The sequence below is a fragment of the Biomphalaria glabrata genome, chromosome 8 (genome assembly GCF_947242115.1).
Source record: "Biomphalaria glabrata chromosome 8, xgBioGlab47.1, whole genome shotgun sequence".
Lineage (NCBI taxonomy): Eukaryota > Metazoa > Mollusca > Gastropoda > Planorbidae > Biomphalaria > Biomphalaria glabrata.
The window spans coordinates 3,758,060-3,782,818 of record NC_074718.1 but is presented as its reverse complement, the minus strand read 5'-3'; the positions used below and the strand labels follow the sequence as shown (position 1 = coordinate 3,782,818).

The 24,759-nt window shown below is 35.0% G+C and overlaps 3 protein-coding genes and 1 non-coding gene across 10 annotated transcripts; 1 reads left to right on the top strand and 3 right to left on the bottom strand.

Annotated features, from left to right (window-relative positions):
- Positions 1 to 50: 50 nt before the first annotated feature.
- On the bottom strand, positions 51 to 11,093 carry LOC106054716 (uncharacterized). 3 transcript variants are annotated; one of them, XM_056039745.1, is made up of 5 exons: positions 10,946 to 11,093; positions 5,412 to 5,525; positions 4,179 to 4,221; positions 1,929 to 2,147; positions 51 to 1,776 (listed from the first exon to the last, which is right to left on the bottom strand). In XM_056039745.1, the coding sequence occupies exons 2-5, from the start codon at positions 5,475 to 5,477 to the stop codon at positions 812 to 814; spliced, it is 1,293 nt and encodes a 430-aa protein (XP_055895720.1). In that variant the 5' UTR covers positions 5,478 to 5,525; positions 10,946 to 11,093; the 3' UTR covers positions 51 to 811. The 3 variants fall into 3 exon arrangements, with proteins under 3 accessions (XP_055895720.1, XP_013066164.2, XP_055895719.1); XM_013210710.2 differs by lacking the exon at positions 10,946 to 11,093 and adding an exon at positions 5,898 to 6,032; XM_056039744.1 differs by lacking the exon at positions 10,946 to 11,093 and adding an exon at positions 5,695 to 5,835.
- LOC106054718 (trafficking protein particle complex subunit 2-like) lies at positions 6,049 to 20,363 on the top strand. 5 transcript variants are annotated; one of them, XM_056039746.1, is made up of 5 exons: positions 6,049 to 6,185; positions 14,534 to 14,647; positions 15,000 to 15,147; positions 16,699 to 16,784; positions 18,003 to 20,363. In XM_056039746.1, exons 2-5 carry the CDS (start codon positions 14,555 to 14,557, stop codon positions 18,099 to 18,101), a joined length of 426 nt encoding a protein of 141 aa, XP_055895721.1. In that variant the 5' UTR covers positions 6,049 to 6,185; positions 14,534 to 14,554; the 3' UTR covers positions 18,102 to 20,363. The 5 variants fall into 5 exon arrangements, with proteins under 5 accessions (XP_055895721.1, XP_013066168.1, XP_013066167.1 ...); XM_013210714.2 differs by lacking the exon at positions 6,049 to 6,185 and adding an exon at positions 12,066 to 12,290; XM_013210713.2 differs by lacking the exon at positions 6,049 to 6,185 and adding an exon at positions 12,066 to 12,329.
- Trnae-cuc (transfer RNA glutamic acid (anticodon CUC)) lies at positions 10,505 to 10,576 on the bottom strand. Its single transcript has one exon. It is a non-coding gene; the product is annotated as a tRNA-Glu (tRNA).
- LOC106054717 (ER membrane protein complex subunit 7-like) lies at positions 19,325 to 24,570 on the bottom strand. The gene is made up of 4 exons (XM_013210711.2): positions 24,320 to 24,570; positions 22,796 to 23,054; positions 21,442 to 21,522; positions 19,325 to 20,729 (listed from the first exon to the last, which is right to left on the bottom strand). Exons 1-4 carry the CDS (start codon positions 24,526 to 24,528, stop codon positions 20,589 to 20,591), a joined length of 690 nt encoding a protein of 229 aa, XP_013066165.2. The 5' UTR covers positions 24,529 to 24,570; the 3' UTR covers positions 19,325 to 20,588.
- Positions 24,571 to 24,759: the final 189 nt, after the last annotated feature.

Here is a 24,759-nt window from a genome sequence, read left to right as displayed (position 1 = left end):
TGCATAGTACTCCTGCAATAGTTGCTTTTATCTTACTTATTCTCTGCTGCTTCTTTTTTTTTTCTATTCTTCTGCATTTTTATTCCAATTCACGCATTGCTAAATTGTTCAAGATAATAATTGTAATTTATGAAGGACTTCGTAGACAATTCTAGATCATGTGACAACTCCATCAAGCCAATAAAAATTCGTATGCGACTGGTCATGTCATCTATAGGAATGGGAACGTTGTTGTTGGTCTCTTTTTAGACTCATCCGAATATATTCACACTAACGTCGATCTTTATGAGAAATATGAGCCCTAAGTTTCTTGTTTATCGTTTAGTGTGTATAAAGAAGCACTATATACGGATATAGGGGATTTACGACAATGCTTTAGATTAGTACTAGACTTTAAAGAGTAAAAGTTTTTTTTTTAAATCACGACGCTCTAAGTGTCGCTTTGATAGAGAGTATAATAAAATCTTAAAACATTTTACTGGCATTAATGCGGCTCTTTCGGTGGACCAACCGGCCAATTGGGTACCAGCCCACCGGACATTTGCCCGAATGCCCATGTAGCCAGTCCGCCCCTGATTAACATCAATACGTTATAAACGCAGTTAACCGAATCCAAAGCAACACGTTAAAAGCGGGAAAATTTGCAAAACTTTGACAAGGAAATGCAGAGAACTTTCACCAATTGTTTAAAGGCAAGATTTTTTTTCCTTTTTGACACTGTTTCTGGGTACAAAGAATAAATAATAATATACAAAATAATATACAAAAATCGAATCCAGTGGAAATTAAATATTGTATTGTTTCATGACTTTCAGAACAAACCAACTCCACTGTAATTTATTTTAGAATCTAAAGTCCCACTGTGGACAAGATCGGACAACCAGTCATCATTATACCCCAGACAGATGACATGTGCTCCACTACTTCCTGGACATGTACAAGTTGTATAAGTAAACTTCGCCCTATCTTCACCCACCTCTAGTCTGTCCTTCCATTCACCAACACTGACCTGTTTAGAACATCCATGAGGATGGGACACTATAAAGTTTAACTTAAACTCCACACCCTGGCTTGTATTCTCTACGCTAGCGCTTTTGTATTTGTTAAAGACTTTCCCATGAATAATTTCATAATCTTTCCACATTTCTATCAGTTTCTTTCCTAAATTCTCGTCGCATGTCACACATTTCAACCCACACATGTCATACTCAATGTTAAAATATTGAACACTGACAGTATCCACAACGACCTTGTCACAGTTTTCTCTATCAAAAAACAATCTCAAGATCGTGTGGCTGGCCTCTATGTCATCAAAAACCACATGTGTGGCTGTGTTCACATCAATTTCCCACCACACGCTGCTGGCTGAGTCTGAACCTTCACATTTTTTACACCAACACTTTTTGTAGACAGTAGGTCCGATATATCCATCTTGCCTCACTCCATCTTGAAACTTGGTTACATGCCTTACAATTCCACTTCCTGTCCTCAAGTTTTCTGGCTTACTTGTTTTATAAAATGGATATGGTTGGGTTGTCTCTGGCCAAAACTCTGGTCTATCTGGGCTTGTTATTTCAACATTTATTCTAACTGTCAGATCAGCTATAACTTTGAGGAATTCATACAAATCATTGTCTTGATATTCTTTGGGTAAATCATTCAAAGTGAATGTATCAACAGGTATAAACTGCATATGACCTGGATTCTTCTTACAATCATCGCGATGTTTGTGTAGATTAACTTCTCCACCTTCTGACTCTTGAGTTTCATGATCACCTGGAGAACAGGGAAATAAACTTGAGTTGATGAAATGTTTGGGAAAAAAAGTACCGGATTGATACAATCAAGAGATATCTATTAATAGATCAAGTCTAACTCAAGTGTCGATCTCAACATTTTATACACTAAGAAATAAACTCAATAGTTACCAATTAATGGACGTTTAGTAGCATCTGACTTGACACCACGTTCTTCGTTGGCTTCACTATCATCTGAATCATTCCACTGGGCAAGGGATTCAGTATCATCAGAATCGTCATTCCACTGCGCAACGGATTCATTGTCATCAGAATCATAGTTCCACTGAGCAATTTCTTCACTATCATTAGAATCATCACTCCGCTGGGCACTGGTTACATTCAAACTTTCTAAAAGGACATTTTATGAATAATTTTCTGAGTTATCATTGGTGACATTGTGGAATAACAATGACAAATACTTTATCTTTTTCAAAAATGAAAAAAAATCATTCTCCTTAAAATGTAGATGAAATTATTTCAAACTAAATCGTAACCTAAATATTTATCATAATCATTAAGTCTGAACATGTCAAAGTGATCATATGAACAATCAGAAATATTTGACACATAATTTTTAATTAATGCTTTTAAAGACTTTTATAATTTTAAAGTAATTTCTATAATTTTTTTTCCTTAAAATTATTAAAAATATTAAAAATATTTTTAATTAAAAAGGGCACCAATGAATGTAATTACTCAAAAAACGATAGATGGATAGATAGATACATAGATACATAGATACATAGATAGATAGATAGATGGATGGATGGATGGATGGATGGATGGATGGATGGATGGATAGATAGATAGATAGATAGATAGATAGATAGATAGATAGATAGATAGATAGATAGATAGATAGATAGATAGATAGATAGATAGATAGATAGATAGATAGATAGATAGATAGATAGATAGATAGATAGATAGATGAATTAAAAAGGGCACCAATGAATGTAATTACTCAAAAAACGATAGATAGATAGATAGATAGATAGATAGATAGATAGATAGATAGATAGATAGATAGATAGATAGATAGATAGATAGATGGATAGATGGATGGATGGATGGATGGATGGATGGATGGATGGATGGATGGATGGATGGATGGATGGATGGATGGATGGATGGATGGATAGATAGATAGATAGATAGATAGATAGATAGATAGATAGATAGATAGATAGATAGATAGATAGATAGATAGATAGATAGATAGATAGATAGATGAAGCTCTTCAAAATCGACACTAGCAGCTGGGAAAAAGTAGAACTGGATTGTGACTGGATAGATCCACATGGAGAGAGAGCATAAAGGAAGGGTCATGGATTGCAGATGCCATACAGAACAGAAGCAGAAAGAAAGGTCAAAATGCAACGGCCCCTGGTGATTGCATATGCCCAACCCACAACCGCAGCTGTGTATCAAGGATTTAGTCACACAAGAAGTTGCAAAGGGAAAAGATCGACTCTCGAGACGTAAGATGCCACAGATATATAATATATTGTTACAAATGAACAGTGACAGTTAGAGGTCACTACGTGTGACCTCGGCGAGATGACACTGCAGCAGGTGTTCTCAGGAATCGACATGTATGAACAACGACAGGATGTGACGTTCCCTCACGTGTTATTCCAGAGGATACTAGCCGTGTTTGTGCAACTTTGGACAAGCGATTAGGGACTCTATATAAGCCAGAGAGTTAATGTTAAAGTGAGTGAGTCGTCGGTACTGTTGTCTACTGTGCGAGACAGTAGAAGAGAGATGTGTACGATTCGATGCAAGTTAACTAGGGTAGAGTTAACTGGAGTGGACTACTGTCGTTAAAGTCTATACAGCGTACTACAGTGGACTTGAGCCGTTACAGTCGATACAGTCGATGTAAGACGTGTACGGCTCTGATTCGGTAGACTTGAATACGACTTGGTTCAGCTTAGGGAGACCTGGAGCGACACTGGGAAGTGTGTCGTTGGTCTGTTCTGTGGAATGCTCGATGCAAGTTGAGAAGAGATGAATTGCAACGAAGTGAAGAGATGAATTGCAACGAAGTATAGCTAACTGTAAACTGACAGATATTGTACAGTCTTCTACGCTACATGTTACATTAACGAATTGTTAGAGTTAATAGTCATTAAAGTTATATGAAACTGAAAGTTTAGTTGTCAAGTTCTTTGCTGTGTTTTTATTTGTGTGCCAACGCCAACTAATACATCTAGCCAGAAGATTCAGAAATACATAACAATATATATATAATCTAAATTTTATGAACACAAAAAATCATAGACTTTGATCTAGACATTAGAAACAAGATTAGATCTGTTCATTAGTTTTACAGCTAATCCAACGAAATATGATTTATACAAATAATAGGCCTACCTTTGGTTATGTTTCCATTATTTAGTAAAAAGTATGTTTTGTCCTGGAAAACGAATACAATATACTTAATAAAAAATATTTTCTACCGTTTTTATGTACATATATTTCATTTTAATACTTAACGAAAAATGTAACTATATTTTAATTAAATTGCGTTGTGGATTTTATTTAACTTATCACACAACATCAATTTTATATTATAAATTTAAAAAAAAATCGTCATCAAATATATTTCAAGGATTTTTTTTAAAAAATTGATTTAGAGTTCTAGCATTTTTAGTGGAGATAATTTTTATTTTTAAACCGGGATTAAATAGGTTTTTTTATTCATGAAATTTAAAGATTATGATTAAAATGACAATGTAATGATCACATTTTTTAATGAAATATAAGATTAAAACTAGTGAAAGACTATGACGTCTCTAGTGGAGATTTTCAGGATAAAGTAAAACAATGTCAAAAAGCTGAACCTGTATGTCATTAGCTAGACCAGCGGTTCTCAACCTTTTTAACACGGCGACCCCTTTTTACAACCCCCCCCCCCTCTATGCACACATACAGCAATAGAAGAGTAGGCAATAACAATCCATATTTTCGATGGTCTTAGGCGACCCCTGGCAAATGGGCAATCGACTTCCAAGGGGGTCGCGATCCACAGGTTGAGAACCCCTGAGCTAGACATATTGAGCTACAAACGGAAAAGGTTTGCAAAAGTTCATTCCACAGTTCATTCCCTTAGAAAAGACACACTTCCATTTTAATCTTTTATGGAAATATATTTCTCTTGTTTTCTTTATTATTTTTATTATTATTATTTGTTAATGATTTTATAAAGTGCATAAACACATGAAAAAAAAAAGATTTAAATTAAATTCTCCGGCATTACAATGGTGTTTAAATGATGGAACATTGTTCCGATGAAGACAAACTATAAAGTTTTCACGACCCTGTCTTGACCACACCATCCCCTCGTTACAGTTGTACAAGTCTCAAATGACCTTTCATAGATGAAGATTATTCTATACTAGTGTCAACCTTCCGTATGAGGATGGGGTTGTAGCGGCGGACAGGGCTCGAACGTCATACCACCGAGACGACAGGTTAGAGTGCATACCGCACTTAATCAGGCAGCACATAGAGTTGATGAACTATAAATTATATTTTTTAAAAATCGAAACAGATTTATACGTTTTTTTTTTAATTTTTTTTTACAGCTATAGAACGACAACTTACATTTTCTGTCTTGATTTCTTCAAATTCTTTCTCTTTGGTTTCAGTTTTTCTTTTGTATGAGGACATTGTGATCTTGTTGTAGATATACGGTTCTGCTCGTATCTATAGAGAGGGCTGTTTTGTTTGGTATAATGCACAAATTGTAAGACAAAATTTCCATATGGATAATAAAAATTAATATATATATATATAATATAATAAATAAATAAGTCTAGTGCGTCACAGTTTTAACCAACAAAGGGTTAAATTAATAATTGAACAATTATCTTATTAAAATAATTACCTTTGCGCTGTTTTGTAGAAATAGTTTATAATTAGGAAAGCTTTCAAACAATAACAACAATCTGCACTAAACGCAATAACAAAGTTTGACAGTGCGGACACGACAATTAATTGGCTTGTTGTATCTTTTGCTATAGATCAAATTATTTATTTCAATAATTTTACTTTATATGAAAAAAAAACAAAAAAAAAACCTGTACTTACATTTCGTTTCCTGTTCTTTGTATTTCAAATTGTAAATAAAAACTAAATTGCTGAACCATATGTACACAGCTCAGGCTGACGTGCCAACAAAGTAAAGTATATTTTAGAATAAAACGAATACATTGTCAGATAACGTATTCCCGCTATTACAAATACAGGATGAAAGATGATCTGTGTCGAATGGAACAAAAACAAAAGTATGTGTGTGTATTGTTAACGCCTCAGTGGATCTACGTGACTACCGGGACGATTATTCACCTATAGGCCTACTCCATGGCTCTATCATAGGTAAAAGGAGGGAACTTAATTTTCTTGAGAAAAGAACTAGCAAAGTAGAACAAATAATAATAATAATAATAATAATAATAATAATAGCTGTAAAGTACAGCTAACTATAGATGGTATTATATTGCATCAAGCTAATAGAAGAAAGAGAAATTTACACATGTGTTACATCGACTACAAAAAAGCTTTCGATTCAGTTCCGCATGATTGGCTATTAAAAACCCTGGACATCCATAGAATCAACCCAAGAATAAAACAACTATTGAAAGTCTGTATGGATAATTGGAAGATAAACCTGCACCTAAATCGTGATAAACTAGGTTCTGTGCACATAAGAAGAGGTATATACCAGGGTGACTCACTATCTCCACTCTGGTTCTGCCTAGCGATTAATCCTCTATCTACATTACTCCAAGACTCTACAAACGGTTTTAGGGTTGACACTAAATGTACAAAATGTGTGTCCCACTTATTATACATGGATGATCTAAAGCTATATGCAGAAACCGAGCAAAAATTACACACCTTAATCAAAACGGTAAAATGCTTTAGTGACGATATCTGTATGTCTTTTGGCCTGGATAAGTGTGGCATCATAAGCATTAAAAAGGGCAAGGCAACGAACACCAACATTGAATTTGAAGGCATCGAGGAATTGAACTCCGCCTCTATTTATAAATATCTTGGAATAAACCAGAATGCCAAGATAAACCATAAGAAATTAAAAGAGGACTTTCTTGGCAAATATAGGCAAAGAGTTAATAAAATCCTCAACACCAAACTGTCTGGCAGTAATCTCATCACTGCAATTAACAGCTGGGCCGTCCCTGTGCTCCTTTACACGTTCGGTGTGATCAAATGGACTGACACCGACCTACATGACATTGACAGACTCACTAGAAAATTACTAACCAAGTTTCGATGTCTACACCCCAAGTCCTCCACCATAAGGTTATACCTGCCCAGGAAGGATGGGGGTCGTGGATTGCAGAACATCTTCAAATTGTGTAAGATGCAAGTTTTAAAAATACGATCAAAACTGCTCGCCTCCAGCAATAAATTAGTTTCCTTCCTACGGAAATACGACTCCGATGCAACCCCTCTGAACCTACACAATGCTGATGTCAATGTCGGTTTGGACGACGTAGGGCATGAGATTCGCCAATGGGAAGAAAAAACACTCCACGGAAAATTTCCGGCTTCATTACATGGGGACAACATCGACAAGGCTGCTTCCTTAACATGGCTCAAAGCAGGTCATCTCTACCCTGAAACAGAAGGCTTTGTTACAGCAATACAGGACAGAGTAATCAGGACAAAAAATTACGAGAAGCATATCCTGAAACTCAATGTTGTCGACAAATGCCGAAAATGTGGAAATGTGGGCGAGTCGATTGAACACATTATGGCAGGATGTCCAGCCCTATCAGAATCAGCCTACCTAGGTCGCCATAACCAAGTTGCAAAGTTAATACACCAACACCTGGCTTTGACGTACAAATTGATCGATAAGGACACTCCCCCTTATTATAAATACTCTCCGCAAGAGGTTCTCGAGTCTACTGATCATCTGCTGTACTGGGACAGGCCTATTCTGACCGACAAAACGGTAGATTTCAATCGCCCGGATCTGCTGTTCATCGATAAAAAAGAAAAAACCGCTACCATTATCGATATCGCCGTACCACTGTCTCATAATCTAAGAAAAACTGAGATAGAAAAACAAAGAAAATATGGGAACCTAGGCTTGGAGATTAAGCGTCTATGGAAATTGTCCAAAATAACAATATACCCCATTGTTATATCAACCGAGGGGATAATAACAACTGACCTCACAGACACCTTCAAGGCCCTTAACATTCCTAGGAAAATCTTCGTTGCCTGTCAGAGGGCGGTACTGCTGCAGACCTGCCACATCACCAGAAAATTCCTCAGTGGAAACTGTTAAAGGGACTACGATGAATTTTGTTTCTCTTTAGCGAAACTCGACCCTGGCAGCGCCAGAGAATGACTACTCGTTCATTTCTAACATAATAATAATAAGTTAATACACCAACACCTGGCTTTGACGTACAAATTGATCGGTAAGGACACTCCCCCTTATTATAAATACTCTCCGCAAGAGGTTCTCGAGTCTACTGAACATCTGCTGTACTGGGATAGGCCTATTCTGACCGACAAAACGGTAGATTTCAATCGCCCGGATCTGCTGTTCATCGATAAAAAAGAAAAAACCGCTACCATTATCGATATCGCCGTACCACTGTCTCATAATTTAAGAAAAACTGAGATAGAAAAACAAAGAAAATATGGGAACCTAGGCTTGGAGATTAAGCGTCTATGGAAATTGTCCAAAATAACAATATACCCCATTGTTATATCAACCGAAGGGATAATAACAACTGACCTCACAGACACCTTCAAGGCCCTTAACATTCCTAGGAACATCTTCGTTGCCTGTCAGAAGGCGGTACTGCTGCAGACCTGCCACATCACCAGAAAATTCCTCAGTGGAAACTGTTAAAGGGACTACGATGAATTTTGTTTCTCTTTAGCGAAACTCGACCCTGGCAGCGCCAGAGAATGACTACTCGTTCATTTCTAACATAATAATAATAATAAGCGTCTATGGAAATTGTCCAAATTAACAATATACCCCATTGTTATATCAACCGAGGGGATAATAACAACTGACCTCACAGACACCTTCAAGGCCCTTAACATTCCTAGGAACATCTTCGTTGCCTGTCAGAGGGCGGTACTGCTGCAGACCTGCCACATCACCAGAAAATTCCTCAGTGGAAACTGTTATAGGGACTACGATGAATTTTGTTTCTCTTTAGCGAAACTCGACCCTGCCAGCGCCAGAGAATGACTACTCGTTCATTTCTAACATAATAATAATAATAAAACAATATCAATTAGTTTGGATCATTCATGTAATTAAATTTGTAATAGGCACGACATGGCCTAAATTGTGCCGATGTGCCTAAACTCAAAAACTCTAGAGTCTATACTAAAAGTAATAAATCTGTGCAATTAGATATATTATTTTTACCGATTGTTTTTGTTTAGCGCAATGTTATGTTTTAGCGTTCTCAATACTCTATGATCTATCACTTGTCTGGACCAGTTGGAAAGAGGTGGAGGAAGAAAGATCTGGGTGATCACTTTTTAAATGTATTTTTAAAAAAGGGAACGACCTTAATTCGAACTTGTGGGCTAAAGCCTTCTCATACTTCTTGAGCCAACGCGGTAACCACTCTGCTAGCGAAGAGTCTATGAACGTGGAAGATTGTAGAGTTATCTATTGTTTCAATTTTATGTTTGTGTTCACTAAGCCTGGGACGGCAGCCTAATATAAAGGGGATTAATTCAGCTTATACTACCGGTACAGTCAAGTACTATTTCTTTCCCTTTTTGGGGATACCAAAGTAATATATTACCAATAGTCAATTAACTAATTGGTTGTTTTTTTTTTGTTTTGTTTTTTTTAAATGATTATTGTGTTGTCAAAAGGAATAGTTGTGAAAATTTTCAGCTTGATTCGAGATTGGGTGTCGGAGAAATACGTGTACAAACTTTGGGGCAGACAGACAGACAGGCAGACAGACAGAGCGAGTTTGATATCAGCTTTGTAAAAACACAATGAAATCGCTTTGTAGCCATAGTTCGAATTGGTAAGACAGAGAAAAAGTGTAAAGGTCAACATTAGAATCGGGTCAGAGAATTATCGTTTTCTCCTAGACAATGTGAGTTATTCTTCAGAACAAGAGTTAAGCAAGGCAAGTAAAGGCTATTTGGTACAAAGCAGCTGTTCTTGGCGTGACATTAATAGAGGCCGGTCCGAATAGAATCGCTATTTACAAATCTGAATTTCTCTTAGTTTTTTTTCCCAAAATTGAAACTTAACCTCGTTTTTAATTGGGTCTTTTTGCTCTTGGTTTTTTTTTTTTTTTTTACATGTTTCGGATGTTCCTTCAGAATTTACATTACATCCTTGACTCCCTAGACTCTAGACCAGTGTTTCCCAGAGTGGCATGTTCGCGTACTCCTAGGGATACACGTTGCACCTATATTAACTATGCTGATTTTTTAAATACCCATTTAGTATGTTCTGTTAATAAATTAAAGTGTAATGGTGGCTGGACCAGGGGTACTCAGCATTACAAATATTATAAAAGGTCAAAACTTTGAGAAACACTGCCCTAGACCTACAAATATTATAAAAGGTTTAAAGTTTTGGGAAACACTGCCCTAGACCTAGCCTCCTGCAGTATGCCCAGGAGAGTTCCGGGCGAGCGTAAAATAAAAAAAACAACTTCCCAAGCGGGGAATCGAACCCCGGCCTCCGCGGTGAGAGCGCGAAATCCTAACCACTAGACCACTTGGGAATAATATCTGTGAGATCCTGAGATAGTTAAGATCTAATTCAAACTTTCCGGATTCGAGTGTCGTAATATACGACTAAAGTAAAAGTAAAGTTCCCCTTCCACACTTTGCGATCTATATGGCAAATGATGTTAATCTGTCATCTGTTTCTGTGGCCCATGGTTAACGAGGGTGTCATGTGGCCACTGTCTAATAATTTAAAAGAAACTGAAATGGAAAAACAACGAAAATAGGGGAACTTAGGCTTGGACATGGAGACGTTTATGGAACTTATCCAAAATAATGATGTCGGCCCTACCCCATTGTTATATCAAGCGAGGAGACAACTGACCTCACAGAGACCTTCAAAGCAATAATCAAGGCAACAATACCTGTCATAGACTGGTTACTGCTACAGACCTGCCACATCACCAGAAAATTCCTCAGTGGACACTGATGAAGGGGCTACAATGAATTGTGTTTCTTTTTAGCAAAACTCGACCTTGTCAAGTTGTCAGTGCCAGAGAATGAATACGCGTTCGTTTCTAATATAATAATGATGTTTCTCTTTTTCTTTCCTTTCCTTTCTTTTCATTTCTTTCGTTCCGTTTCTTTCTTATTTTTGGAAAGAATTTTTCAGTTAGTTTTTTATCGCGCTGAATGAAATCAACATAACTTCAACTCGTCTACATATTCAATCTTATTAAAAGATTGTATTGCCTTCTTCTGCTTTATCTTTAGTAAATTTTAGGGGCGCAGTGTCGCTACATTGTGTTTTTCAATACGTTGCTGCCCCCAACCCCTCAAGATGATTTCTCTTCCTTCGAGTAGGTCTCTGTTGCCGAATTATAGGTTGTATTGTGCGTAATTTGTTATCAAGAATCCTGCATTGTGTTATATGCCACGCACAGCATCTTCATCTCGGTTCTAGACCTGGTCGGAAATCGCTCTCTCTTCCCTTTAAAGTAAAAATTCTTCTAGTCACTAATAGTGCGCACCTTCGGCACTATCTTGGATGGTGGTGTGCATGGCTGGGTTATAACATTGCCCCCTTCTTAGCACTTTTCGTCCCGAAAAGAAACAGTGCAGTAGAGGTTTGACAGTTCATGTGGAGGTCGATCGATGGGAGCCACAGGCGGCAGGGAGCGTGTTCCCCACGAAGTCATCCGTACTTTTTTCCTCTGGTGCCGCTTTCTTTTCCGCCAGTTCAGACCATGGCGTGGCCGTTTGACACACAACGAGATAGTGTCGAGCACTGTTTTCTTCAGCACAGCCGTTGATTGGACACGCTGTCTCAGCAGACCTTCCCGACAGACGTCTCTCATGGGAGCTGCAGGTTCACATGCAGCCACGTTGCAAACAAAGTCATCCTCAGCTAACAGTCTCACATCCAGGAGATAAGTCTCTTTGAGTTCAAGTGGAAGATGTCTTCCTCTTGACAGCTCAGATTTAGCCTGGATTGATTGACATTCGTCTATACCAATGTCGATGGTGATGGCAGAAGAACACATGCTTTGTTGATGGTTTACTTGGCATCCACATTCCCTGTGTGATGTGCCGCACGTACAGTTAATGCTAAACTTCTGGATGCAGTTGTCGAGCTTCACATTTCTCTCGTGAGCACCGACAGATAGGCAGAGGTCTTTAAGGTCCACAGCAGCAGGCTTGGATGCAGACCCAACGTTGTCTTGATCTGTTCGGCTTATTGAAGTACTTGACTGTAAAATAATGTGGCTGGTATTTAGACGTTTATCCTTTGGGTATTGATAAATACAGGTTGCTCAATTGATTATATCTTAATAAACATTACATTTGTTTTCTAAACTGAAATGTTTGAGATATCTAGATTCTAGATCTATGAATCTATGTAGATCTATATAATCTATATAGATCTAGTATATAATATATAGATCTAGATTTTAAATAAAGTTTGCCAAAACTGTTCAATCGAGGTATCTAGATCTTAAAATAAATGGTGCTAGATTATGTGACACTGACTTGACTTGACACATTTTGAAATTAATTCGGGTTTACTTTACTACTCAGTCTACTTTACTGACTGTCTAGTGTCTTTACTGACTTTCCTGACTTTAGACTCTTTACTGACTTTCCTGACTTTAGACTAAGACACTAAATTAAGACTTGTCTTTTATCATGCTTGACATGACTTTAGAGTTTAGACTTAGACTACTTAGTCGACTTAGTGTCACTTAGTCACTTAGACATATAGAATAGACAAATAAAAATTAGATCTAGATATAGATCTAGATTAACTTGTGACTTATGCCACTTATGGCACTAGACTCTATCATCTATGTCTTCTATTAGATTTAATTTATTAGATCTAGAAAATATAGATAATAGTATACAACTACTACTCATCTAGTAGAATTAAGAATAATCTTGAATCTAGATCTACTTAGACTTAGATTTGTTAGATTCTAGATCTAGATATCCAAATACTCAAATACTAGCTAATCAATAACTATTGTGAATTGTGACTCTAGAGTCTAGATGTGAGATCTATATTCTATATAATTATAATACTATATCACTAAATCACTAAAAAAAAAAATATCACTGCATTTGATTTTATTTTGATTATTTTGATTGACTGCAAGTCCACTGCATTTCATTGCAAGCTTTTTTTTTTTTTAAAGCTCTAGTCTAGTATATCAAATATATGATAAGGTTTTTGATAATCACCTAAGCCTAAACTAGGCTAAACTAAAGATTTACGCTTAAAATAATAATCTAAATGAGTTTGTTACTTTACTTCATACTTGAATCCCTTTTACTTGTAAACTTTGTTAGTTCATTATCAGGATTGTGTTAATTTTAATTGAGATCTAGATCTAGATTCAGTCTAGAGTCTAGATCTACTTATTATTTATATAATTAGAGATCAAGACTTGGAATAGAGTAGATCTAGATCATTATAAATACTATTATAATTATTTTATCAATATTTTTATTAGCATTAGCTTAGGCTTAGTGGTAAAACTTCCCATCGAAGGCCCCTACTAACAGAGCGCGCCTGGTCACCGCCTCTCTCTAACATGCAGTTCAACTAGATTGGCACATGACTAAATGTACGCTATTGTTGTAGAAAGTAGAGATGGGGAAAAAAAAACACTAAACTAGACCAAACTTGAATCTTCGACTCAGGACAGGACACAACAGAATCCGACAACACATATACTGGAAGCTCAAAATTGGAACCAGTGAAATCTGCCCATGTGGAATATCACCTGAGAATGCCGACCACGTCCTCCAAAACTGCTCTCTTTACCAAGAGGCCCGTATGAGACACTGGTTCCAAAACACCCCAATAGAAAGAAAACTATATGGAGAGCTCCCTGGTTTAGAAACCACTGTGTAGTTCATCCAATATATTAGTCTAGTCATCTGAACGCTCCAACATAACAATGAGAATGAAGAAGAAGAATCTTACTTACAACTGAATCAACCCTAAAATTTAAAACTGCAAACTGAATGAACTGACCTACCTTAACCAAACTGAATTGAGAATTGCAATATTTAACATCCCTAAAATCCCTAAATTTCATATCAAATTAACAACAATTACTTCCTTATGAACAAGTGTATTGGATTATTAGATTTTACAAAGTCTAAGTCTGGCGTAGGCATAAAAGCTAAGACAACTGAAATTCTTTAAAATCTTCTTCCAGAAACTAAAGGGGGACAATTCAGTATTTGTTACTAATAATTGAAGTAATATGAAGTTAGCTTATTTTAACAATGCTAGAATTAGCTGTGTAGGTTATAGTTTGAACTTCACTATTATAAGGGTTCTGAATTCCAAATTTTTTTACCAACTATAAATCTGCCTTTATAGCGATTGAATTGTTACCTGGTGTAATATAATTAACAAGTCTTATAATAATAGGGTTTTCTTTTTTTCCCCAATATATTCTGAATAAATGTAGTTGTCTACTTTCATCTTCGTCCATCTGCAGGTCTAAAAATAGTTTCACAAGATGGCTGGCAATTACTACTTTGTTGTGGTAGGACACCATGATAACCCAGTCTATGAAGTGGAATTCTCTCCCCCTAACAAACCCAGCGAAAAGGTTCACTTTTTAACTTCTACAATCTATATTAATATTTTAAAAAATTCATTCATGTTATTGTAGAATTACATAGGTACTCATTTCAATTAAATTTTTTGTGTTCCCCAAAAGGGAAAAAGCCTTAGTTTTTGTGGTCTTGTTTGTCCTTCCATCCATCTGCCCATCACTTTTGAAGTTAAAAGCATACTCTTTGGTTTTTTCAATAAAATATGTATGCTGTTTTTTTGTTTTCCATAAAGTTGCTTATTAGTTGTTTTTTTTAAATAGGTAAAAGATTTTGTTGACACTGGTTATAAAGAAATATGATCGTAGACATGTATGAAAATAAAGTTCTTGTTGTTTTGCCCTGCAGAAAGATGACCATCGACATCTGAATCAGTTCATTGCACATGCAGCTCTTGATCTGGTTGATGAGCAGATGTGGTCTACCAACAATATGTATCTTAAGATAGTCGACAAATTTAACGAGTGGTTTGTGTCGGCTTTTGTCACTGCTGGACGTATCCTTTGATTCGTTTCTTTTACTATTTTATGCATGCATTCTTTTTCTTATAGTTCTTTCTCTCTGGCCTCCCATAGTCAATTTGAAGCAGCCTTCTCTGTCACGGCTTCGCTGCCAGGTCTTGCGGTATGTGCGTTGGACTATTGTTTAGTTGTATTATACTCTGCCCACTGCCATTCCCATCGTCCTGAGCTACTAGGAAGTAGATTATCTTCAACTCTGAAGGAACATCCGAAACATGTAAAACATTTTAAAACAAACAAACATTTTACAAACATAGTTTTTGCTTAAAAACTTGTCTTGTTTTATTTCCACTCAGAATGTTTCTAATTACTTTAAATTTAATCTTTAAAGTCTCCTTTTTGGTTGAGCATGTTTTACCAAGTAAAATGTATTAAAAACAAGCTGCTTAAATTTTCAGCTTTTTTTTTTACGCATGATTTTTCTGAAGTTATTAAGTGGGACAATTATCTCAAGATTTCAGTTTTATGTGTTCTGTGAAAATATGTATAAATATCATTGGAAAAAAATATTATTAAATTTTGGATCATAAAATATTTCCCTAGTCTAGATCTGAGTGACTTGTCTACAGTTGAAAATTTTTCATTTGTAATGTTCATAATCAAATATCGAATTCAGATTTGAATCCTTGTGAAGATTTTTAGGGTGTCCCTGAGTCCATTTAACTCTAATGGGTACCTGACATTAGCTAAGTGATTGGTCATTGTGTTAGCCACATGACACCCTCATAAGCAGCAGGCCACATTAACAGATGAGCTTTATATCATCTCCCCCATAGATTGCAAGGTATGAAAGGGTTACTTTACTTTTTTTTTTTCGTGAAAGTTAATTTTATTACCAGTATATAAAAAAAAAGTCGTGCACTTTCCTTTAATTCTTTACCAAATTATAACATTTTCTGAAAGCAAACAAACAAAGTTATCATCATCATCAAACTCCATTTGAGTGAGGGCTTGAGAGGCTCAAATCCTCTCTTGCAAAATCCCTGGACTGAAACCCTGCTGTCTTGCCTAGTGCATAAATGTCGCCATACAGGTCGAGAATTTTTGGTTTCCCAGACCTGTCGAGACGGAGATCAGCAAGTCTGGGGCAGTCAAATAGAATATGAGGCACGGTTTCCTCTTCCTCCCTGCAGCGGAGCACCGTGAATCGAAGTTTGGCCATAGCCGTGAGAAATGAGCCAACAGGACAATGGCCTGTCCTGCACTGTGCTATAATAGCTTGCTCAGGCCTGGACAGCCTCCATCACGGGGAAGTGCGGTCAGGGTGCCCCATGTGCTCCCAGACTCCACAGGCTTTTTGGGAATTGTCTCAGCACTCAAACCACTTTTCCTTTTCTGTTTTTTGAATTATAGCCAGAGCATGATGGAAAAAAGTTATAGCAAATTTAATCATAACTAACAGGTACTGCATGATAAATGGGGAAAAAAAAACAGATTCCATCAGTATGTGTAGAACAAGTAGGTGAAACGAGTTAAGTTTCTTTCTTGTTAGACAAAAAAAATTATCCTTAACCAACTTTGCCCAGGGATGAGATTTTTGATGCTTCATGATGTGAAAAATGAGGAGGGTATCAAAAATTTCTTTAACGAAGTTTATGAAACATATGTCAAGGTATTTTGTTTAGTTTTTTTACTTATTTTATTTTTTTAAAGGGAGGGGGGTAGTTAAACTAAATTTTAATTTAGTAAGTTTACTTTTGTTTTTTTACCTTCAATAAATGATATTTTTTGAAAATAATCATTCAGTGACTGCTAAAGTTGACTGATGCATACTGGGGCATTTTACATTTTGAGAGATCATCTTTTCCCTTTGCAAACCTCATGTGACTTAAAGAAGTCAATCCTTGTTTGACATTCATGGTCACAGGTTAGGCTTTTGTAATCACATGCAATTTCAGCCTTTTCCCTACTTCTGGTGTGTTCACCATCTGTGATCCAGGACCCTTTATGATTGTCCCCCTTAGGCCTTTCCTGTGCATTTTCTTCCAACTGTGGGTGTTGATCTCGAAGAGTGTCTTTCATCAGTGTCTCTTACGAGTGGACAACCTGAAGCTCTCCTCTATGAGAACACCATACAATATAATTTGTGGAAGTAGACTCTGTGAGTGGCGTTTGTTGATACCTTTCATAATGCGTACAAGCTTAACGTAATGCGGCATACACTTTCTGACCAAAAGGAAGAAAACTTGCAAATATGTAAACACAAGAATGAATAAGAACTTGAGAAAAATGAAACAAACGGGATTCCTTTCACATAGCTTGTTCCTGTTACACCATTTTTTTTTAAAACTGTACTTGACAAATAGAAATATTGAGAGATCTAGATTTAGCTAAGTGAGTACAAAGAACTGTCAATGTAAACCTTCTAAATTTACAATTTAGTGAAATGGCAAATGTAAGTACGATATTATATATGTAACTTAAGTTGGCAACGCACACAAAATTAAGAATGTAAGGTTGGTCAGAATTCCAAAGCAAATTGTATAATAAAATCTACCAAATATATTTGGTATTCATATTTCTATAATGTTGAAAAGAGATTGACTTCATAAGTTTTACTGAATAACAATGGACTCTTCTCTAAAAGTACTCTTTCAATAAATAAGCATGCATAGGCTGACTGACCGTTGGCATGTGATGAACTGGTTTTCAGTACAAACCCTGTGTGGCCTGGAACAATCTTCTGTGTTGGCAACACAGTTCTCTCTTAGTTTTAGGCCAGTGAAATGTGAAATCTACTTCGTTCGCAAATCAATCTCAAGATACTTTAATTTTTTTTCAATTACCAGTATTTTTAAAATGATCCTTTTTTTTTTTTATTTATTTACAGTTTGCATTGAATCCATTTTATGAAATCAACACTCCAATCAAGTCTCTCAATTTTGACAAGAAAGTTCAGTTTTTTGGGAAGAAATTTTTGTGTGGGTAAAAAAATAGACCTTTTTTTGTAGTTGAGTATTTATAGCATGAATTCAACTGATTTATTATTTGACTGTGATAAGAACTTTAACAATTACTGAATACATGGCTGAACCAAATGATCAAACAATCAATTTAACAGTGAGAGCTCAATAACTTACCAAAAATGACAACATCATCTTAAGCTTGACAAGACAAACTTTTAAAAAATTGATTTTTATTTATATTTAATACAAGTAATACTGAAAATGATTTCATTAAATTTTATTATTATTTTTATGTTAATAAAAAATGACAAAATGTTTTGTTTTCCAATAATTTTGAAAAGTCTCTGTTAAGTTTAAATCTGTGTTTCTGTAATTCTTGTATACAGTATTTTTACAAGCTTTTTCTTTATGGGACTCTTCCCATTTTTGGAGAATGTAGCAGAACCCTTTGCTTGTTACTGAGGTCAGATTATTTCCCATTTGTTTAAATTTGAAACAATTAATGAGTTAAACTGCATTCTATATTTTTTTCAAGTAGAAGACCAGAATAAAATGTACAGACATAAGCATTAAAAAAATGAAGGTCTATTGACTTTGATGGCATTGTGTAGACTTGTTTGTAGATATGCTAATTTTAATATCTGGTTCTAGATTTATACTTTGACTATGTTGCAACAAAATAAAACCAAATGGAAATATCAGGGCTCTTCAGACAAACTTGACCTGGAATCATTTAATAGTTGATATTTGTTTCAAAGTATGTCAGAATGTTGATCAGTTCAAAGTTCATAATGATATGGTTATGGTTGTTTTTCTTTACAAAGAAGAGCTAATAGAATTAATGTTTCTCTTCTATTTACTTGGGAATAATTCATGTGCAGGCCTATTAGTTCATTTTTTTTTATTGAGACCCTGTACTGGTCAAAGTTGTTTTTTTTATCATTGTCCATATTGTTTTGAAACTATTTTCCTGTCAAATAAAAAAAGCTATGGTTCAAATAACATACATCTAAAGATTCTATTTCGAGTGAGCCTTAATAATTCAATGCCAGGACAGGCATTGCAAAGCACTAAACTAGTGAGAGTTTGAGCCATTTTGAACATTTGACTATTAATGTTAAAAATATGTAACAGGTTACTTTAAATTTGATAAATTGTTATATTTTGTTGTTTCAGTGTATGTCTGATATCAGTTGGATGAGATTTTTGTCATTTCTTTGTTCATTCAATAAATCAAAAAAAAAAAAATGTTCTCAATGTATTTATTTATTTGACTTTGTAGAACAACATACAGTGTGAAAGTATCACCAGTTACAAACTGAATTTGTATCCCCTAATCTAGAGAGACTTGGAGATTTCTAAACAAACCCTTTATCTATGAGTCCATCTAGCTTTAGCAGATACCTGTTGGCCAATTATAGCTGTGCTGGTCACAATATCATCATGTTTTGGCCAAAGAAACAAGTTTCTCTTTTAATTCACCTAAATTATTAGTGACACTAGACACATGAAAGTACAACAGGAAAATAAATGTTGGATTTATTTCTACTATGTAAAAAGGTCTGCCCACAGGAAACTATACCAAACACAAACGTGTTCAAGAATGTACACAAAGTGTGTATGAAATATTGAATTATGTTGTAAACAAACAATGTGTGTACAAAGTGCTCAAACTGATTTATAGAAAATTAATGGAATAGTTTCACCATCGCTCATAGGTCAATGTAGCATGAAGCCAGGACACAAAGTCAAGTCATTGGAAAGTTTTTTGGAACTGCATTAATAATACCATAAAATATCTGCAGGAATGTGTCAGGCCAATCAGGTTTTTTTTTTTTAAGTTCTATTTGGAAATGACAGACACATGAAATATTGTTATCACAATAGGTTTCATACCAAGGGAGTTATTAGATAAAACTAATTCAATTTGTTGTGTACACAATGTGAATAATGTTAATCTTAAAGTCAATAAAAAGAACTAATATAAATAATACAAAGTGATATTAAATTTTAGGATTTGACTCCCAATAAAAAAAAAATCTTCAAAAGAAACAAAATCAACAGACTTCTGACTGTAATGGTATTTTAGAATTACGACTAATACTAAAGGGATAATCTTAAAAAATTACATTGTAAAAATATTTTGTAGAGAACTCGCTCAAATTATAAATGTTTTTTTATATCAGTAAAAGAAAAGCAGACAAAATCTTCATCATGTGTAAAGAGACAGTATTTTACATGGACATAATTACTCTTATCTAAAAAATACACTCAAGAAAGGCAAAGATTAAAAATAAAAAACAGAGTGATTAAAACACTAAAAAAAAAAATAACCCGATTACATAAATGAGAACAGAAAGATTGAAAAGTACTAGGAGAGAATGTATCACACTAGTCAGAACAAAACCAAACATCCAATACACTCCATACAAGTTAAGTTAACAGACATCCATTCATGTCCACCTATTACATGCATGCTTTCACACAATACAGCGTTCCCATTCAAACTGTTATTTCCGCTTGCTAGACGCTGATGCTTTTGGTTTCACAGCCTTCTTTGAGGAGCCCCCAGAAAACCAAGAGGACATTAACTCTGAAGCATCAGGAAGACTAGGACCTTTATTTAAGGCATTCATTTGATTCTGCATTTCCTGCAAAAGGAAAAAAAAAAGACAATCTCAGATGATGATTGTTAAGGTTGGCATGTATACATTTATTGGTCTCCTTTTAAAAACCTAGCTGATAATATAAGAGATACAGAATAAAAGCCAAATCATTTACATATTTGCTGTGATTCTCATCATATACGCCATGTCCACCACAGAAACTCTCCTTGTTTAACATGATAAAAATTGCTAATTTTTTTAAAGTTCCCCCTTTCAGAACTTGCAATCTATGGGGCAGACGATGTAAAAGTCATCTGTTTCTATGGCCCGCGGTTAATGAGGGTGTCATGTGGCCAGCACAACGACCAACCGCCTTTACTTTTCCTCAACTTCTGTCAGGTACCCATTAGAGTTGGGTGGCCCGTGCGCAAAGATCCTAAAATAAAAAATCCCAGGATTTGAACCCGGGACTCCCGGTTCAGAAGCCAAGCGCTTTACCACACCATCAGCGCTAGTTTTTTAAGCAGAAAGGTAATTAGAAATTAATTAAAGTTAACAAAATTAGCGAAAAGGAGATGATAATCCTGACAGAAATAAGGAAATAATTTACATTTCCAAAAAGTTTCAATCCCAATCTTACTGTTAAACTCTAATCTAGGATTTACTCAACATAATGTCAACATCAATCTGTTAAACTCTAATCTAGGATTTACTTAGAATAAAGTAAAATTAAAGAAAAGAAGACATCTAAATTTACCTTCTGTGTGTCTGGATCTGCAGCATTCATTAACTTAGGTAGCACCATTATTAAAAGCAGAGGCACAATCATTGTTAATACCTGCCAATCAAATTATATGTTATGATTACATGCCAACATTAGTTCAAATATCTATACATTATTTTTCAACTCTATTAAAACAAAAATTAGTGATTCCCCTTTTTTTTTCTTTCTAATACATAGATCTATCACTTAGCTTTGTCATATCTGCAAATTTGGGCATTCTTGATATAGATTAATATACATAAAAGATGGCAGATATAGATTAATATACATAAAAGATGGCAGATATAGATTAATATACATAAAAGATGGCAGATATAGATTAATATACATAAATGATGGCAGATATAGATTAATATACATAAATGATGGCAGATATAGATTGATATACATAAATGATGGCAGAGTTAATATTTACTTGATCTAAAAACATTAAAATCTACATCTTTGTCTGAGGGAGCATTAATATATGAAATGTTGATGGCCTTTACTAGAATCAACTCCAACATTAGGGAAAACAAGCAATGGATAAAACCACATAGAGGGAAAGCAGAAGGTGTAAACTCCAGATGTAGGAAAAAGGCTAAAAACAAGGCAGCATCTGGTCATTACAAAAGCCTAATCCCTGACCGTGAATTTGAATCTAGCATTGGCCTCTTTACTTTTAGTCACATGAGAATTCCTCCCCCGCAAAGAGTAATCTACAATCTCGGTTAAATTACCATCTTAACAAAATAAATCCCACACAACTCCCCCTTTGTAAACACTGCGACCACCCTTATGAAACCTTAAACCATTTCTTCTTAGAATGCCACTACCTAATCCACCTTAAGCAGACCCTTCTACCACAACAGCCCTACATAACCAACACCCTGTATGGCAGTGCTGAACAACTGAAGAGAACAGCACACTAGTTTTTCCTGGCAGTCAGCAGCATAAAGCTGGATAGAAGAAGAAGTCACATGAGAAGTGAGAAGTTGCGAAGAGAAAAGATAATCTTTAGAGACTAGAAACTACTACAGATACCTTTAAATACTATTAAAAGTAATCTTTTATATAGCAAGCATGGTTTTCAAGGAATGAAGTTTAAAAATAGCATAAAAATCCAGTGAGCCCTTGACCTTGCCTAAGGGATGGTGCAATGTATAATATAATACATAGGTCAAATCCTAGTTGATCTTTAGAACTTAACAAGCTGGTGTTATCATAGCTGTTAAAATTTTTTTTTCTTAAAAAAAAACTAACAAAAACAATCTTTGTAATATATGTTGGAGTCATGATTTACACATTAATTGGTACAGAGCAAAGCTCGACAAATGGCTCATCTTACCATTGGATTAAATAAGAAATCTGTTAACCGCCACTGCTCTCTCTTTTGAAAGTAATTCGGCTGACCACGTTCCCTGAACTCTAGAGGATAGTTTACAGTTTTTACATTGCTGGGCTGTAAAAAATTTACTCGTCGAGCTCTTATCTTTCCTTTGGAGGTGATATCTACCCTAATTGCTTCAAAGAGATAGTTAGGATTGATCACTTCAACAATGTACGAGCCTGATGGGACGCCATGGACAACAAATGAACCATCAGTCCTGGAGAAAACAAAGAAATTAAATATTTGTCAATTAATTTAGTAGCATTAAAATTTTGCATTACTACATTAACTAGTGACTGTCACTAGACTTAGAAATAATGGGTGAATATGGATACATTTTATATTGAGGAACATTTTTTTTTTTCATGTGGACTTTAAAAAAAATGTGTATTTTCTTACTTTTTTTTAACTTGAAGGTATATATGTATTTTCATTTTTACTGATACTCATTTCAGGTAAGTCGTAAGAAGTTGATTTTTTTCCCCGTAATCAATTATATATCTGGCCATATTTCTGCCAAGTTTTATCACAATACATTGCTTTCTTCAATTGTTATCGATTATAATGACAACATAAATTTGCACTGCTCCCTATGGATTTTTATGAAAACTAAACTTTCCAATGAATAAAATCATGCATAGGCTAGTAGATATAACAATTATGCATGTTTCTTGATAGTTTTAGAAGAGTTTTAATGTTTTAATCTATTTTATTTATAATTTTAAAGCCAATTTGATCCCACTTTTAGATATGTTGTTATTTTCTGCCATCATAAAGCCGCCATTTTGTCCACACTCCTCTGACATTTCTTGTAGCTCTAGACCCGATAATTTGTTTATTTAATCAATATTTATATTCTAAACAAGTGGAGTTCATAAATGTAAATGAAATCACATTTGTGAGCTAGAAATTTACTTACTACTAGGTCTACAATTAAATTTCTTATTAAATAGATTTATAAAGTAGATTTATCCTCTACGAAATTCAATTCCAATTTTTTAACTTTTTGAGCGGGGGGTGTGTCTCGCTGGCTGAGCGAGCGAGACGCTCTCATCTTACATGCTCCATGTCAACCAATGCTAGGTCAAAACGCAAGAAAAAAAATCAACTTTCTAGCTGTTCAACTTAAAGTCATAATTTATACACCATTGGAAAATTCTTTCAAAGTATTTTAATGATGTACTAACGAAAAATTGATTTTTCAAAGAAAATTTTTTCACTGTAGTCTGTAGTGAGTGTAGTAAGTCAGTCACTCAGTCAGTGTACTGTCTGACTGTTAGTGACTGTAGAGACTAGAGTAGATTAGACTGATTAGTAGATGATCTATTCAATATACACTATGTAATATAGAACTAGAGTCTAGATCTATAATCTATATCTAGTCTAAGACTAACTAAGACTAAGTCAGTAAGTTATACTCAGTAGACAGTACTGTCACTTCACTGTGTCATTAAGATTAATAATATCGACTGTTTCAATTACCTGACAAAACCCAAATATTCACCCCCATCAACTACAACTCTGGAATTGTACGTCCACTCTTTATCTTTTGATGCTACAAAAACCTTTCCTTCTATTTTAAATTCTGGTCTATCACTATAATCATCAAGTTCGGTAGCAGACCCAAACGAATTCCAGTTAAAAAGAAATAAACACATTAAAAATTGTAGCAACTGCGTTGGTTCCTCCATTTTAGACGTTTCTTTAAAAACATTGATCTTAGGAATGCCAACTTTAATAATCTAGAAAGAAGAAACTAAATGTAAAGAGAACCTAGATCTAGATCAATATTTTCTATAATTCAAATCACAAATGAGTCATGAAAAAATTAAGTATCAATTTTAGGAGGATGGCATAGATCTAAATAGTCTAAATCAAGATATTTTTTATTTGAAAAAAGATTGATCATTAATTCATTATGT

Excerpts from the sequence above, each read along its gene's own strand:
- LOC106054718 (XM_056039746.1), top strand. The coding sequence starts at position 14,555 with ATGGCTGGCAATTACTACTTTGTTGTGGTAGGACACCATGATAACCCA. Across the intron at positions 15,148-16,698 it reads GGCTTTTGTCACTGCTGGAC|GGATGAGATTTTTGATGCTT; the intron begins GTATCCTTTGAT and ends AACTTTGCCCAG. Across the intron at positions 16,785-18,002 it reads TTTATGAAACATATGTCAAG|TTTGCATTGAATCCATTTTA; the intron begins GTATTTTGTTTA and ends ATTTATTTACAG.
- LOC106054716 (XM_056039745.1), bottom strand. The coding sequence starts at position 5,477 with ATGTCCTCATACAAAAGAAAAACTGAAACCAAAGAGAAAGAATTTGAA. Across the intron at positions 4,222-5,411 it reads AAGAAATCAAGACAGAAAAT|GACAAAACATACTTTTTACT; the intron begins GTAAGTTGTCGT and ends TTCGTTTTCCAG. Across the intron at positions 2,148-4,178 it reads TAATGGAAACATAACCAAAG|AAAGTTTGAATGTAACCAGT; the intron begins GTAGGCCTATTA and ends ATGTCCTTTTAG.
- LOC106054717 (XM_013210711.2), bottom strand. The coding sequence starts at position 24,528 with ATGGAGGAACCAACGCAGTTGCTACAATTTTTAATGTGTTTATTTCTT. Across the intron at positions 23,055-24,319 it reads GAATATTTGGGTTTTGTCAG|GACTGATGGTTCATTTGTTG; the intron begins GTAATTGAAACA and ends TGTTTTCTCCAG. Across the intron at positions 21,523-22,795 it reads ATTTCTTATTTAATCCAATG|GTATTAACAATGATTGTGCC; the intron begins GTAAGATGAGCC and ends TTTGATTGGCAG.